The following is a 17561-nucleotide window of genomic DNA, read 5'->3' as shown; positions in this document are numbered from 1 at the left end:
TCTTTACATGACATAAGTCTCAAATCATTCATTGATAACTGATAACCACTTTTTTCCACTTGTAACAAGCAGTAAAGCTACAACTGGGGCAAATTTTAATTGTTAAAAATACTTTTGAGCCATTTTTGTCATTCAGTAGTTAAAAAATGTTCAAAATCCATGATAATGATTTGTGGGATTTTTTCTTTCTTTCTTTTTGTCATCCGGTATGAACTCTACATTTCCTTAGAATATTTGAATGAAGGTGCTATAAAGTATCTGCCTATATATTTCCAGCTAAACTGTCTCCAACTGGTTTACCACTAATATTTTCTTTTATGTCTTCACCCGACTTAGCTTTCAGAATATTTTAGACATATTCTTACAACCTGATCATAAATCCACAAAACAAATGGCTATATTCACCTTTTAAATACAATTTGTGGTTAAAATTCAAGCACACATTCCATAACAAAAAAAGAGAAAAGAGCAACCTTTGTTTTTCCCTTATAAAACTTACCCAGCCTCCTCTTTGATTATATGACACTAGAGGAGAAACAAAAACAAACAAACAACACTTTTATTCTTGAATCACAGCGGGTTAAAAAGCTACATAAATTATCCTTTTTAAGCCTCCTTTATATTAAGATTGATTTTTCTCTCTGATAATTCTTAATATATTTAGTGTTTTTATTTTAATACTAAGGAAGACATTTTTAACTCACTTGGTGGAGCCGGTATCCCTGGAAGTCCCCTCTCTCCCTTCTCCCCTTTTATTCCTATCTGACAGTTACCTTTGAGACAACAAAATGTACTGTAAATACGCTGCAACTTTGGGTATGTTTATTAAAAGTATTTTGAGTGTAAAGGCAGTCTCTGGCAAACTATTTCCATAATTAGTTGATGTTTAATTTACAGGAAACAGATAAGGTGACCAAACCTACCAGCTGCAATGGTTCCATTTGAATTAAGCTGAAATAACAGAAAAAATGCAGATTAACAACAGGCAGTGACACAATTCCTTGTCAGTTTACAATACATTATAGTACTGATACCCCCGTTTTGCATGTTAACACTACACTTGATCAGCAACTGCAAACACATGCAGATTTTCTACAGGTGCGACTTTATAACTACCTCCTTTTGTTTCCTGCACTTAGCCTTCATCTTTACAGACTTGAAATGCATCATGCAGGGATATTTTGGAGCAGCTGTTAAAATGTTTTGAGTGATAAAAGGTGTTACAATGAAAAACATGCGTGTTATCGGTACACAGAAGGAAAAGCAGAGGACGGTGTTAAGAGAGGAAAAAAAATGGCGTGGTAGCCCACAAAAAAAGTTTTGTACTTTTGTGCACATGAGGTTTGATCAAGATGCACTTCAGAGTCGGCTCAGCATACACTCTAAAGTCCGATGGATAATTCATTTACATGCTGACTTTTATGCAGCCTGTGTCAGAGAAAAATCAAGTATGCACTGCAGATAAGCAGACAGACTGTGCGAAATCAATATTCCACAATACAAATATAAATTTACCAGTGGGATTTTACATAAAGCTCTTTAACACAGGCTGCACTAAAGCTGTCGATTTATTATGCTTTATTAGTATACAGTGCAGCTGTACGGTCAGAAACCTACGGGTGTTTTGCAGTGTGGTCTGGGGGGTATAGGGAACACTGTCTTTAGGAAGAAAAGGAAACAGTGAGCAAATAAAACACATAATTTAAAGTGACAATTGACAAGAACTGTGTAAAAAATTAAAAGTGTTTACTCCTTTGGGGCAGTTGAATATTCCTGGGCGCCCCGGTGGGCCGGGAGGGCCGGGAGGTCCCTATGAAGAGTAAAAGAAAAAAAAGACAAAACTGAAAAAACTGAAATGAAACTCTTTGCCAAACTGGCACAAGGAAATCAAAGCAACCTATGCTTCATTTGAAGATTATGATCAATATTCATACATAGAAACCGTAAAGCGTGACTCACTGGCAGGCCTCGAGAGTCCCCTTTCTCTCCTTTGGGTCCCATGAGGCCTGGGCGACCCTACAGAGACGGAGAGTTGTTATCCAAAAAGCAATTAAGTTTTTAGAAAAGAAAGTTACATAGATTTTAACTTCAACAATTCCCGCAGGGAAATTTGGGAGATGGATAGTTGGATAGTTTGCTGAACAAGTCAGTGTGTGATCAAATTTAACATAAAACCAAATCAAACAGGAGTTTCAATACATGAACTGAGAAAATTAGTTTGGAGAAAGCTAATCGTGTCAAATATGCACTGTTTTAGTTCATCTTAATCTTCTAATTTGTGAATCAATGCACAGAAATATGTTAATCTACTCTTAATTAGACAGTGTTTGGAGAGTCCATGGTGCTTACTGGTCTTCCAGGGAGCCCAAATTCTCCCTTGTGTCCCGCTGGTCCTATGGGCCCCTGTTGGGAATTAGAAAAAGTGATGCACCTGATGATCTATATCAGTGGAAATAAAACCAGCATTCATTAGCATTTACTTTAGTTTTCTGCAATCACTTACTTGAATTCCAGGGGGCCCTGGTACACCGTTCTCTCCCTGCAAACAAAGCTATATTTATGTACCATCCTGCACTCTTCATACACATACACAGAAAACTTTATCAGGGAGTTAGGTCTAAAAAGTGCAATATAACCTTGAATCCTTTGGGTCCCACTGGCCCAGGCAGGCCTGACATCATGGATCCATCTGCTGAGATGACAAATCCTGGCTCACCCTTTTCACCCTGTGTGTACACACAAGTACATTTAAAAAAAAAAAAAAAAGCAACTTCCTGATAGTTTTCATTATAGTGTCCATACAGAAAACAAATCATGTTGTATGTACATCCCACTTACTTTAAGTCCAGGCGGTCCTTGCAAACCTGGCAATCCCATGTCACCCTTTGGACCCTTTGGTCCCTGCAAATAATTATGAGATTTCACAATTGAATAATTGATAATCTATATAATGAAATAAATCAAAGAGCAACAGCAGTGGGATGGTATTCCAGTAGACTTTTTGTAACCAGAAGAGTCGCCCTCTGGTTGCTATTAGAAAGAATGCATTTGGTCTACACTCAGTGAATTTTGGTCAGGTACTCACAGCGGGTCCCTGAGCTTCAAAAACCCCTGAGAAGTTAAAGGCGCCATCTGTGTCGTTCAATAAGAGCTGAAGACAGAGAAAAGGAGTTTTAACAGTAAGACAGAGAATCACTAATGTTTAAATAGTAGAGTCACCAAAAGTATCACTACTTACATCCTGAAGGTTGATGATGGTTCCTGGTGGTCCAGGTGGTCCTGGGGGCCCAGGCAAACTACGCCCATCCTGTCCTGGCTCTCCCTGGAATAAAAAAAATAATAAAATAGTTGACATTTTTACCTTTCAGCACATAGCAGTGCATGTATGCAGTATCTGTCTAGCAACTTGTTGATGGTTTCACCTTTTGTCCTTGGTCACCTTTGTCCCCCTTTGGTCCCTACAGACACAGGATTAAACATTAGCTGTAGTTCTTAGTGCCACTTAAATATGTGTCTGTTCTCTCCGACTAGTAAAAATGTAGTATGTGTAAAATCATTTAAAAAACATAAACAAAAGACACATATATAACTGTTGCATTTTGTAAGTTGGTTAACCTTACTCTCCAGTTGCTGCTGCATCTGCAATCTACTTTGCAACCCAACCCCACCCAAGCTACGGCTTTTTATGCTGTTTTTGAGTTACATCTGTTGTCACTGATGCATGCAAACTAGTGCAGACTGAAATAATTTACAGCTTGACTGAACATCATTTATTTAAGCATCAGTCTTTAAAAAAAGGGCACACTGCTTATTAAAATGTGTCAGAATTATTTAGATCACTGACCTCTGCCCCAGTCAGTCCATCTGTACCAGGAATGCCTGGGTCCCCGGGAACACCCTGCTCTCCCTGCAGAAGGAATGAAGAAAAATAAGCATCATTATGATGTAAAAAGGTGACTTGATTTCTGTCTTCTTAAAACTGAGGAATTCTTTCTGAAAAACTGATAAATAACCAAATCAATGATATTGATTATAATGTTCCAATCCAAATCCAAAAGTTGGCTGTGAACCTGTAAGATGACAGAATCTTTACTTTCTAGAGCACCATGCAGCCTAAAGCCAACATCTCCTCTCACCACAAGGCCTTTTACTTAATGGTCATTTATGGACCTAAAGCAAGCAGACTTTCAAGAAGCTTGTCTGATTTAATATCTTCAGCAGACTAACCTTTTGTCCTGGCTTTCCTGGAACACCAACAAAACCATCTTGACCCTATGAAAAGGATGAAGGAGACAAAATAAAGAAATCTAGATTTAAAAAAACAAATTGCATTTAGCAAAAACAGCAATTTATTGTATGCATCACTGAATGCCATCCAAGGCCTTAGATTTTAAATGTTCACCCATCCAACTTAACCTGAGAACATTTTTCAGGGAGAGCCATTTACATGGACCCACACACAAATATTTTACCTTGGGTCCTGGAAGTCCTGGGAGTCCTGGAGGTCCCTGTGAAAATCAAACCAAAATCAAACCTCGGGTAATAACAGCAGCCGTTCGTGAAATGCAAAAATGATAATACACTAAAATCGTGCCACATTTGTACCTGTGGACCTCTGGGTAATGTCGCTGCTGAAGCGGCCTCTAGCCCCGATCCTTCCATGTCCTAAAAAAGTGCAAAGGCATCTAGCAATGAGCCAACATGTTTGTTGGAAACGAGGGCTCACATCAAATTTATGCACAGTTAATGATCAAAACTTTTGTTATAACACACACGCTGCAGCATTCACAGACAATTCATTTGTACTGTTTCTGTGTTTACAGGGAGATTGGGTTAAACAATGCATAGTTATTATACGTTCTTTGTCATCATGCTCTAGTTCTACAAACAAATCAATACTCATATCAGCTAAAGTTGCATATTATTCTTTATGATTTTCTAATGATAAAAATGACAAAACATTAGATATATTATCCCCATACATTTAGTAGTGAAACACACTATACCTCAAAGTCTGGGATGAAGTTTCTTCCTGGAGGCCCTGGGGGGCCAGGAGGACCAGGCAGACCCCTAGGACCAGGATGCCCTTCTGGACCATCTGCTCCTGGTAGACCTGGGAATCCTGGTGGGCCCTGATCTCCCTGAAAGAGACAAAATGTTTTTTGTTTTTTTTTTTTAACTTTTAAAAGTAAAAAAATATTTTAGCAGGTAAGGAGTTGCTTTAACATAGCACAAGAAACCATTTGCCTCAATGCAAGCAGAAAAAGTGAGCAGAATTATGATTGCCAATATCGATAATGGTGGTTTGTCAATGTATCAAATATAATGAATAGCAAAATGAGCAGATCTTAACCTTTTGTGGGAGGTAAGTGAGCAGAGCTATGCTGTAGTATTGTGAGACGAAATGAAAAAACACAAATTGCACACATTCCTATTACTGACTCTCTCTACCGATTTACTCTTTGACAGTTTTAAAAGTAATTTAAAAAAAGATTAAAAAACACATTTCAATCGACTTCAGCACAGATTAAATGACACGGGCAGACATCGTCTTTCAACTAACCCTAACTCACTTCTCCACAGTTCCCACCCGTGTTCTCAGCCTGTTACAATTCAAAACAAAGAAGCGTAGCCATATAAATAAGCAAAAAAAACCCCAAAAACTTCACTGTTAGCAACACTATTGCAGATTCAGAAGGCAGATTTATAGTATCTGTGTATTGCTAGTTTTTCCTTCCTTCCCTTCTTCCTTCTCAGATCATTCTGACAGCGTGCTTCTTCAACCTAGGAGGAGACTTCAACCTAGAAATTGACAGGCTCAATCCAGCAGTGAGTCAAAGGAATTTGAAGTCCATCATTCTTAAATAATACAAGAGTGAATTTGGTCTTTACAATTCTTGGCGTACGTATCACTCTCAAGGATTACACCTTCCTTTTACCAGTAAACCACTCACAATCTCGCTTAGACTACTTTCTAGTTAGCAGCTCCATTATGAGCGATATCACAAACGATCAAATTCAGAAAAGAGTCACGCCACCAATTAGGAGCTGGAGATTTATTACATCATTACTGAAAGAACAACACTTCATGGGCTGGGCGCTCAGGTATGCACCGGCTCACTCCCGGTGGCGGCTTGTCGGGGCCTGGTGCCTGTGGCTCGGTCGTGGCCCTTCGGACGGGGTGGAGTGCCCTCGGCCTCTGGGCCTGGGGCTCGGTCCACTGTGGCACAGCTGGCTGCCGGTGGAGCTTAGGGGCACATCACTGCAACCCTCTCTGGCTTCTGCTGGGTGATCCCTCATCTGGGGCTCTCCTCAGCTCTTATCGGTAGAGTGGCACAGTTGCCCCTCCGTTGGTCTTCCTTGGACTCTTGCTTTCTGGGGGTCTCTGGTCCCTGGAGGAGATCCAGGGACCAGGATGGGGCTATGGCCCACACCCTCTAGCAGATCGTTACATGAAGGAACCTTTTGAATACAAGTGTGCTCATGCTCACAGGTTTACACACAGGTGTTCACGGACACAAACGACACCTTCCTTTGCTGCTACCTCAAAGCACACTGTGCGCTGTCGATCTTACGTGCTGTGCAATAATAGTCAATATTTAGTATTTACACATAGATTACCGCAATGATGTTGTTTATTATATTGCTCTCTTTTTTGCTTGCTTTCTGTCTTTTTTTCCCCTCTCAACAGGTGATCCAGGTGATTGATATATATGTATTTTTTGCCCCCCACCTTTTTTTTGGTTTGTTTGTTTGTTTTTGTGCCCTTTATCTCCGTCTCTCTTCCCCGCTGTTCTTCTTTCCCTCCCGCTCTTTCTTTCTCCCTTTCCTTTCCCCCAGTCATGTATGTAACAACTGAAAATAAAATAAAATAAAATAAACAATAAAAAAAAAGGTCAATCAAATGGACCAGTACGGCAAGGCGGGGCTGGTCCACTTGGTATAGTAAATCCGTTGGGCATCTTTCTTTCTTCAGAATTATTGTCTAAAGAACCAAACGAGACAGGTGGCAGAAAAAAAAGGAAAAAAAAAAGAACAAAACTTCATTAATTATTTCTAAAAGAAATGGGCAACATATTTAGATAATAATGACCTGAAAGGAATATCACCATGTTGTCTGGGGCTTGGTCTGTGACCCAGCGTTATGGGTTTATTTTGTATTTTTGATTCCTTATGTTTTATTGAAAACATGTTAAAACAGCATCTTATGCTGTTATTATTAGTCAGGATTTAGTTGAGTTGTATTCTAGTTTTTCTGTCATCTATGTCTCCTTGGTGGTGTGTCTCTTTTGTTCTCCGTGTTGTCTTTCTTGACACGTGTTCTATGGAAAGCAGGAGATGTAATAATGTAGGGCAAAATATTATCTTACTGTTCAAATAAACTACTCATTTTTCCTGATCCCTAGTAAAATCCAGATAATTATCAGAACACAATACAAAGTTTTTCATCATGTAATGAGAAAGGGTGTGGAGTGTCCAGGAGACAGAACAACTATACTGGGTGCATCTTGTCTTGGACCCAGACCAGTTAGTCTTGCCCCTTCACTTTGTCACACATCTCCAGAGGAGTCTTCATCTGCACACTCCAATACACTCTTTGTGGTGGGGGTGGTGGGTGCTGACCCAGACTCAGTAGTGTTCCGGGGCATTGACATTGCTGACCCCAGGTCAACCTTCTTTAACATCATGGCGGATTTTGGGGAATGAGGGTGCCCACTGAGCCAGTGGTTTTCTGCCAGTCCCTACTTGTGCTTGTTGGTCCCAGGGTGAGTGGGTGAAGGTCGTCAGCCCGCTCCCTTGGTGGCACAGGTTGGCCTGGACTTCCACCATGTCGGGGAAGAGTGGCGCTGCCAGGTGGTCCTGGGCGCCTCGGGCACTGGAACCCTGGGACCCTGCTATCGGCTCGTACCAGGGTGGCCAGCCTCTAGCAGGGTCGAGTGCCCATTACCTCTGGTTCTCTGGGATTCTCACCCTTTGGCTGTGGGCACCCCATCTGGGGCCTCTCTCCTTCTCCTCCTGGGATGGACAAGTGAATGTCACAGAGATGTGTGGCCTCAGGTCTTGGACCGTCTTGGGGGTTGTCCTGGTTCCATCTCTGCATGCCTTCAGGCTTCTGGTGGGTATTGTTGCAGCTTCCCACCCTCATTATGAAATACATTTGTGACAAAGACACACTCACCGTCTCTCTCTCTCTGTCTCTCTCACTCATACACACACATTATAGGAAGATTTGTGGATTCATGTATCTGTGTATTATCAAATGTCTTGTGTTCACGTGCTGTATGTTTGTTTTGTTCTTTGTTTCTTACAGATGCAGCAGTTGGCGATACATTGTGCATTTCTATTTGTTTCTATCATCCCATTTCTACTCCCCATCCAAACCACCACCACTTTTTTTTCTCTTGCCTGTCTTGACTTAGACATCGTCATATCCATATATAATATTAATATTTAAAATAACACAAAAATAAATGAATAAATAAGCAGATAAATGATTCACATGAACAAGAGGAGCCTATAGAGATTCTGTATAGCTGTTCTTGCAAAAGCTAAATGTGTTCGGCACCACCATGCATTCAGATCACAAGTCTGATTGCAAAACCTTCCAGCAGGACAGGATTAAAAAACAATAACAAAAACAAAAAAACAAAACAATCTTACCTTTGGTCCTGGTTGACCACTCACACCAGGCTCGCCCTGTTAAAAACATAATGAAATAGAGTTAGCTCGTGTTTAATGGGGAAACAGAGCGGCTATTGCAATACAGACTTGTTTACACTCAAGCCCCTTTGGCTTTATTGGTCCATTGGGGCATCTCATTAAGAGGCTCTTTGTGTTAGGCGGTTATAGAGTTTTTGTCTAATTGTTTTTGCTAACAGAGCACTTAGAGGCCTTCTCTAGGGAAATCAGAGAGGGCTAAAACTAAAGGTTGAGGATTGGAAAACACACAAATGAGAGCCAAAACCAGTGAGAGGATTTTCTTCTTAGATCCATGTCTTAAATAGTGACAATACAATATATGTTGATCATTAGCCTTACCTTGTCTCCTCTCTCCCCAGCAGGCCCAGGATTGCCATCTTTTCCACTGACTCCCTGCAAGTGTAACAAAATTATTTTTTTCCCCTCAAGAATTTGGATTTACCAGAATAACATGTACATGTATTACAGAGTTGGCATAGTTTGCGTAATTGTGGCTCTTATTCAGATTTTTTGGACAAAAGCGGGCTGCTTGGTGTGAGCTCATAAAAGCGAGCCGTTTGAAATGAGAACATATTAAAGCTCTTGAGCCTCTTTGGTCTGAAGTGAATAAAACTTTCATGAACCAAAGCAGCCTTGCAGTGAATACTCCATGCCTGTGAGTACATCATTCACACTGTTAGTAAGAGCTTCTATAATTAAAAAAAAACAAAAAGACACATTTCCACCAACAGATGCTACAGCTGCAACCAAATTCAAGCGCTTGTTGTTCATCACTTTAGCTCCTGCCGTAAAAGCTGCGAGGATAATGGAAAGAAAGGCCTGATCCATTTACTGGTGTGTGGGTGCAAATACAAGCTTTTGAAAATGAAACATTTTCACAAGCCTCTATGTAGTCTCGTGAAAAACAAAGTACATCACATGATTTAACGACGTTTGTTTAGGCTCTCAGTTCTGGCCACAGAATTTCAATCAGGTTGAAGTCTGGACTAAGCCCAGGCCACTGCAACAACCCAATCCTTCTCTTTTTCAATAATTATATTGTAGATTTGCTGCTTTGCTTGGGATCATTGTCCTGCTGTATAACACAATTTCAGCCTGGCTTTAGCCATTGGAGAAATAATTTCAATAAATACTTGAGTATATAGAGGAGTTCATGACTCAGTGACTGCAAGGTGTCCAGGTCCTGTGGCTGCAAAACAAACCCAAATCATTACCCCTCCACCACTGTGCTTAATAGTTGGTATGAGATGTTTCTGCTAATATGCTGCATTTGGGTTTCATCAAATGTCCTGCTGCGCTTTATGACCAGACTTCTCTACTTTGGTCTTGTCTGTCCAAAAGAAATTGTTCCAGAACTCTTGATTAGTTTTACAAACCTAAGCCGTGCAGCCATGTTCTTTTTAGAGAGAATAGGTTTTCTCTTGGTGACCCTTCCAAAGAAGCCACACTTGTTTCAACCTTACTGTCACAAACTTTAACATCTAATATACTAACTGAGGCTTGTAGAGTCTGAAATGTGGCGCTTGGGTCAGACCTTGTGGTGAAATTGTTGGGACATCCACACTGGGGAAGATTGTGACCTTGTATTAACACACACCTGACTGCACCAGACCCACAAACTACCAACTTCTGCTTTTATAGAAGTGGTCACACTTTATGATGATCAAATAATCAGGTGCATTTGATTAGCATTAACCTTATAAAAAGTAGTAAGGACGTACTTGATTTTTCATAGAATTCCATCGTGCTGGGAAAACTTCATTTTTCACATGATTATAAAATGAGGTGGCAGATATGTTTATGTACTGTACAATTTAACTAGTGTATGTAATGTATTTCAAAAGAGGAACCACTAAGTCTTAACTGCAGACACATACAATCTTTGTTCATTCTGTGCATCAAGCAATGGCAGGAAAGCAGTAAATGAACATTTTAAATGGCATTGGGGGAAATACTGTCTTTTCAGCCCATTGTACCTGACCAGACCCTGACTCTGAATCAGACCCAGAGCCACTAAACCACTCCTCAGACACCTGAACACAGAACCCAGGTCAAAAATGAATGTTCTGAAGGCAAAGACTAAAAGAAAGATGCATTTCAAAAAAACCTTAATCACAGAAATGTTTCATGCAAAATTATGTTTTTGTTTTGTTTTGAATAAAAACTGCTCTTGATTTTAATTAATTCTATTGTGTGTGTCAGGTGGGTCCTTTGAAAGAGTTTTAATAGAGTTAGAGTATACCTCCTGTTTAACTTTTAGCATAAATTAGCAAATGACAAATGAGTTTGTTATGTGAGAGCAGATGTGAAATCTACTAAAGAAATTACATTTTCAGTGTTTGTCTTGTCCTTCCAAAGAAACCATAATACTGTATAAACTTGAGCCTGTATAAACTATAATACTTGAGCTGCTAGAGTTTACAATATGTAGAAAACATATTGGTTCATTTAGTATTTTTAAGCTGCTGCATTTAGATTGGGCTCTAACAGAAAATGGACCAAGGTAAAACTCACAGGAAGTCCAGGTTCGCCCTTTGCTCCATCCCTTCCATCTTTCCCAGGAGTCCCAGGTAGTCCAGAAAAGATGTCCTCAGAAGGAGATCCTGGGGGCCCTGGCAGTCCTGGGGGACCTGGAGGCCCTGGGGGACCCTGATAACACAAGAAAACATTACAGTTATGGGAAAAATGCTCTGTAAAACAGGTAAACTATAGTGTCAGTATACAGAGACAGAGAAAGCAACTTCACTTACCCTAATAATCTCTGTGTCACTGTCAAAGTCTTCAAATCCAGAACCCTCCTGATGAACACAAAGGCAATGACCCCTCATTTAGTCAAAAGGTAAGTCACTTATACTAAAATGTTATGGTTGGTTATAACATAATGAGCCTTTTTTTTCTCATTCCACAATATATAAATAAATATTTTATTTTCAACTTAAAATATTTATTTTCATCCCCAGTATGAATATCACTGCTGTGTAAAAATGTTGAGGAACATAATGAAAACGATGGGCGTATCATCAGATCTGATTTCTGCTGCAACAAATGTGACTTAGCTTTAGCATCACACCAGAAAAAATACAACCTAACAAATTCATATCAACATTTGGAAATAGAATATGGGCAGTGTCTACATGAAAAGTTCACGTATATGAAGGTATACAGAACAGAAACAAGGATTTCACAAATAAACTGGAGCTAATTTTAGTTCCTTGTATGAATCAAGCACACCTGATTTTGCTTAAACTAAGAACAAAATGAATAAATGACTGACCAGGAACACGGAGGACTTGCTGGGCTGCCCTGGAGGTCCTGGAGGACCCGGAGGGCCAGGTAGTCCAACACCAGGATCACCCTGAGAGAAACAGAAGAAAGTTTGTGTTATTTTCTACATTTCAAGGATTACTTACTTATTTCTTTAATTATATATTTAATTTTATAAGTCCATGTTAAAATTTCTGTAACCACCCTAAAGGTTTTTACCTTTTCTCCCTTAGGACCAGACTCTCCGGGTAGTCCTGGAAATCCTTTTGCTCCCTGAGAGAGATGACAATCACGGCAGTGCACATGAGCTTTCCCCTCTGAGACATTAAATAATAACTTCCACATGAAGGAAACTATATATTTGAAAGACTAGGAGGATTTTACTTACTGGTGAACCAGTTTCCCCTTTGCTTCCCTGGAGAAAAGACAAAAACAGAAAGCAAATCAATCATGTTTAAATCTGACAACACAACAGAGTAAAAAAAACATCCTGTGCTCCGTGAACGGACGTCTGAATTGTTTAAAAATAGAAGCTTGTGAATGCCTCAAATTCAGTGCACAAACGTGCAGGTTAAACTCACAGGGTGTCCATCTTTCCCTGGAAGTCCAGGTGTGCCTGGGGGTCCCTGTGGTCCTTGTGGGCCTCGTTGTCCAGGCTCCCCTCCTTGTCCCTCTTCTGAGGCTGGTCCTGGAGGGCCTGGAGGTCCTGGGGGACCAGCTGGGCCTGGCTCCCCTTTCTGCCCTGGATAAACCTGGAGGGACTAAGGAGTTAGGATTTTTTTTTATTTTTTATGTAGACTGCAGTCACACTAATTTAAAAAAAATAAAAGGAAAAAAATAGGGCAGCATCAGCTGTAGTAAGTGGGACAAACTTGCTCTACAGGAAACAGTTTCCGTTTTCTCTCTCTCTCTCTCTCTTTAAAGCACATTTAATGTTAACCTCATCAACCACGTCACTTCCAGCCCGTCTAGAGTTACAGCAGAGTACCAACCATCCCCTTTACAGACCTTTAAAGACCTGTTGCCTTAATTATATAAAAACTGTAATGATCTTAACCCATAATATGTTGAAACAGACACATTTATGTTATATAAATTCAGAAGATAATTCTGACTTACAGTGTCAGGTGTGGAAACTGAAGCACCTGTCTGAAATGACTTTGCTGTAACATAAAGAGAAAAAGGAAAAAACAAGCATGTTTGAGCACATTAAAAATGGCACTGCTGTGGATTTGATGAATAAAGCACAGATGAAAAGGTTGAGCATTGGATCATACGAACAAAGGAAAGGAAGCTACACTGTGTCTTCAGCAACATCTGGTGGAAACTCTTGGAAATGCAACGAAGGAGGAGCCGATTTACTCATGAATTGCAGCACAAACGAAGGGAAGCATGAAATAATTTTGCTATATCACTGGTCTAATCCTGAAAATATATATATATTTTAAGTGGCAGATAACTGCTGTTTGTTGCCACAGGACAGAGTTCCTGAGACCACATTAAAACGTTTACATGAATGCATTTTACCTTGCACCGTGGTCACCTCCACTTCCTGCCCAGAAGCTTCCTCAAAGTTGTCATCTTCGTCATCGCTTGTTGGCATCTCAGTGGGTGGAGGTGGGATCACAATGTAAGTGGGGGCCAGCTCTGGCTAATAACCACGATGGTAAAACAAACAAACAAACAAAAAAAGAAATCAGTGTGCATCTTTAGACCAACCTTCAGCACTAAACTGCATATTTTTTATATTTTTAAATGCATAATATTCTGCAATCTGGATATTACAGCACACTAGTTATAGCTGCAGCTGTGGATTAATTAAAGAGCCTTTCTTTTTTTTTTCTTTCATAATTCAACAAAGAGTCTCTGTATATGTGAACAGACAACCAAACAAGAAAAAGAAAGAAAGTGAAGCGTTTGCCACGGATGGTAGGAAATGTTTGCTCTCAGATCAGATCCTAATACAGTGTCACACTGACAGCCTCATTCCACACATTTCTTAGAGTATTCCAACATTACGTCTACAAGATCTGCTGCGATCATAAAATGTCATGACCGCACGCCTAGAAAAGCCCGCTGTCTTGCTCATGAATGATAAATAGAAATGACTGCAGATGGAAAAAAGGCTGTAAATCATTTTCTTTCCTGAAGAGAGTTTTTGATTTTAATCCATCGTCTGACAGGCCTTTGAGTGTCCAAGGGAGACGCTTATTAAGTAGCTCAGACTGCCTGGAGAAGAGGTCGCACACATCTGGATTGTGTGTTCATACAAAAGGGACTGAAATACATGTACATCAGTGAAGTCATACTTGGACCACAGATGGTGATCTGTGTGATTGAAATCTCTCTTATCTGCACTTTTAGATGGTTTCTTAGCTAGTTTCTTGGAAGACAATCACCAAAAACTCAAGTGTCTTTGACTCTGTAGCTTAAAGTTCCCAGAAAATGACTAAAAAAATCAACTAAAAATTGATTTGTGGACTGAGTCTTAATATTAAGTTACGTTTTTAAAGTTTTAATCAACAGGTTTATTTTAAATCACTATGGGAACATAACTTATCTATACAATGACACATTGGCCATCTTCTTTTCTTTTTTAGTGGGCTTTTTTAGAAGCCATTTCCTTAAGCATAGTAATGTGATATTATTTGCATAAATTCATTACAGATTGCACAGAGCTGGCAGCAATTATCATCATTTTGGTGTCTCCACAGGTACTGAGAGGACAGAAGCTTTTTCATTTGTGACTCGCTTGCGCAAATAAATGGGGTAAAAACAAAACAACAGTGCACACACCATGGTGAACTCTCTCTCCTCCACAATCTTCTTCACTTCATCTTTACCCTCCAAGTTTTCATTGTCACCGCTCCCGTAGCCAGAGGCCTGGAGTTGAAAAGGAGAGCAGGATAAAAGGAATTAGAAGACAAAACACAGAGAAAGTTGGAAAAGTTCAGCAGACCAAAATTCCATCTGAGTTTTTAGCTGCAGGAAGTGAAAATTAAATGAGGAAAGAGGCCAAATGTACACATAAGCAAAACAGCCTTATTCCAGAGTTTGGTTCCCACGGTTACTCACATGTTACTGATGTTTTTCACTGAAACTTATCTTTAATTTAAACAAACAAACAAACAAACAAACAAACAAACACTGGATATCAGAAATGATTAATGTTCTAAACAACATTATCAGGACAGACTGACTGTGGCTCGGTCAGGAATGTCAGTGTGTGTGTGTGTGTGAGAGTGTGTGTGAGAGTGAGAGAGAGAGAGAGAGAGAGAGAGAGAGAGCTTGTTTATGTTGTATATTACAGCACCCTGTAAAGGTCATGACTTTTGCTTTTTGCTTTTCCTAAAAATAACCTCTGTTTCACAAGATTACATATTCCTTCTCAGTATATTTTGTTACCTTGCTAACACAAGAAAGGACAATATTATTGAGGAAAATTTATCTCCATAGCCGGTAGTGGGCTTGATAATGCGTGTAATTTAAGACATTTACTTTAAATGTAGTGCTCTTTAAAGATTTTAAAGGCAAGCAAATAGAAGAAAAACTGGGCAGCTCACCAAGATTTAAGAGGAATTACAAGCAAATTAAATAATTTCAAGCACATATTAAGCTGGACTTTGTATTTATGATTACACCAATCCTGTATGTTGTAACGCCACTGTAGTTACAAAACAGGTACATTTATGACATTTTGAACATTTTCATATTTAAAGTTTTATCTCTAAATGATTAAAAAAAATGTGTGAAATGACTTTTTGTCAGTCAAAAATATATAGTGTGACAGTAGGCCAAGATGATAAAATCTAGCTGCTTTGACCCGCTGTCACTTTCATTTGCACCAAAGCAGGTGGAATGGATTCATGATGGTTTATGCTTTTAAATGTTTAAATGTAAATGATGTATGCGGGCGTCAGAATTGAATTTTATGCAGTACTGTATGTCTACCAGCAGAGGGAGCCATAGTTCCAAGTTTGCAGTGTTTTAGAGACGTTTGAGGAGCTGAACTTTTCTCAGTTTCGAGTGTTTTCATGCAGACTCACATAAGGATCGTCCTCCTCACACTGGTCATCTGGGGCCGTGGGATCTGCCTTCAACAGCAGCTGCTGGATGGAGCCCTGGAGAGGAGAGTTCGTGTTATATTGCACGCTAATTTAATTCATTCTGTCATTAAATTTTATAGAAGCTCCGAGGACATTTTGCACGCACGCGCACACACACACTAATTTGGTCTGTCTGCATAACAGTTTATCTGTCTCTCCTTCACTCATTAGCACGCATAATTTACTGCATATACACTGAACACATTAACACACACATTCAACACTGCTGCAAACATCTGGCTAGGAAACAGGTGCATTTCTGTATCTGCTCCAAAGACAATTTTCCCATCAACCTTAAAGCACCAGCCCATAATTTTAATATTTACTTGTGGCAAATTAACACAGAAGATTAAGCTATGTCAAATCCTTTCTGTATTTATACAATTATATAATCCTCTCATCAATTTTCTTTGTCTTAATCAAGGAGGAGGAGAGGGCTGGAGACTATCCCAGCTGTGATAGGACGAGAAGCAGGGTACACCCTGGACAGGGCTATCACTGAGGGACAGATAACCATTGCTCCACCAGGAAGGAAGTTTGAGTGCCCAGAGAGAAACCATGTAGACAAAGGGAGAACACAGAAAGTGTTATATGATGGATTTACATTTAAAAGGCCTGTGGAAACAAGGTAGGGAATGACTCCCCCAAGACTAGCCAGTCTCTACCCCTGTGGCCCTGTGAAGTATAAGCATGTGTAGCTAATGCTGTCGTATGTCTTAAATTATTACCCAACTAATGATAATATATTGATCTTGAGCACATTTAGGCAACTAAATTGTTATTTTGATGAGAATTGAACTGAATTGAACTGAATTGAACCTGCCCCATGAAGAGACATGTAACAGCGTTATTAGCTGAGCTATTTTAACTGGGCAACTTTTTTCTTTTGCTGTATGTGAGCTCATCCACAGTCTTGGATGGTGTCCCAGGATACTCTGGAGGCCGACAGAGGGAAACTGGAAGGTTGTGAAATAATGCAGCACATTTAAACCTTTCATTCTAAAAAAGGCTGTTTCTTTTTGGAAGTTCATGAATATTGAATTTTGGTAAGTCTCTCGTATACAGTCCATACTTGTCTGTAACCTTGAGCCAATATGTGGGATGACTCTGAAAGGTAACCTCTAGAGAAGGGTCCCATTCCCAATCCGAACTAAATTTGGTTAGAAAGAAATTTTTGGTGACCAATTTTGTCATTTTATATCATTTTAAAATGCAGGTTATGACTATTTAATGGATGGTTTTACACTTACACAGAGATAGCTGCACCTGGTTTCTTATTTTGTAAAGGGGCGCTCTGACAGCAAGGTATCCTTGCAGAACCTTGGAGGTAATGTGTGACATGTTTATGCCCTCCAAGCCCCTCGCTGGACTGTAGAGCTGTCAGCACATGTAGTTGTTTTATGCTGGCAGAAACTCAAACGGTCTTTGTTTTATCATGGGAAGGATACGTGTCATGCTTTCTTCTGCTGTTAGGAAACGATGATAAATTAC

General features: G+C 39.7%; 1 protein-coding gene across 2 annotated transcripts in view; it reads right to left on the bottom strand.

The window, feature by feature from the left end:
* The window catches only part of LOC309714187 (collagen alpha-1(XV) chain-like), a 59989-nt gene that overhangs the window by 4646 nt on the left and 37782 nt on the right, over positions 1-17561 (bottom strand). The window contains exons 6-35 of one of the 2 annotated variants that reach the window (XM_082546434.1): positions 16011-16085; positions 14761-14847; positions 13492-13615; positions 13084-13127; positions 12546-12725; positions 12353-12379; positions 12184-12237; positions 11975-12055; positions 11451-11498; positions 11215-11349; positions 9040-9093; positions 8662-8697; positions 5007-5141; positions 4606-4665; positions 4473-4508; positions 4228-4272; positions 3845-3907; positions 3423-3458; positions 3239-3322; positions 3086-3151; positions 2839-2901; positions 2637-2726; positions 2504-2539; positions 2350-2403; positions 1960-2016; positions 1751-1810; positions 1618-1659; positions 924-951; positions 705-773; positions 500-525 (exon numbers count right to left, since the gene is read on the bottom strand). In XM_082546434.1, coding sequence (XP_082402560.1) covers positions 500-525; positions 705-773; positions 924-951; positions 1618-1659; positions 1751-1810; positions 1960-2016; positions 2350-2403; positions 2504-2539; positions 2637-2726; positions 2839-2901; positions 3086-3151; positions 3239-3322; positions 3423-3458; positions 3845-3907; positions 4228-4272; positions 4473-4508; positions 4606-4665; positions 5007-5141; positions 8662-8697; positions 9040-9093; positions 11215-11349; positions 11451-11498; positions 11975-12055; positions 12184-12237; positions 12353-12379; positions 12546-12725; positions 13084-13127; positions 13492-13615; positions 14761-14847; positions 16011-16085 — 1995 coding nt within the window. The remainder of the gene's footprint in view (positions 1-499; positions 526-704; positions 774-923; positions 952-1617; positions 1660-1750; positions 1811-1959; positions 2017-2349; positions 2404-2503; positions 2540-2636; positions 2727-2838; positions 2902-3085; positions 3152-3238; positions 3323-3422; positions 3459-3844; positions 3908-4227; positions 4273-4472; positions 4509-4605; positions 4666-5006; positions 5142-8661; positions 8698-9039; positions 9094-11214; positions 11350-11450; positions 11499-11974; positions 12056-12183; positions 12238-12352; positions 12380-12545; positions 12726-13083; positions 13128-13491; positions 13616-14760; positions 14848-16010; positions 16086-17561) is intronic. The other variant, XM_082546435.1, reaches the window with a different exon arrangement.

The sequence above is a fragment of the Aulonocara stuartgranti genome (assembly GCF_965226115.1).
Source record: "Aulonocara stuartgranti genome assembly, chromosome: 9".
Classification (NCBI taxonomy): domain Eukaryota; kingdom Metazoa; phylum Chordata; class Actinopteri; order Cichliformes; family Cichlidae; genus Aulonocara; species Aulonocara stuartgranti.
This window is presented reverse-complemented; position numbering and strand designations above follow the sequence as displayed.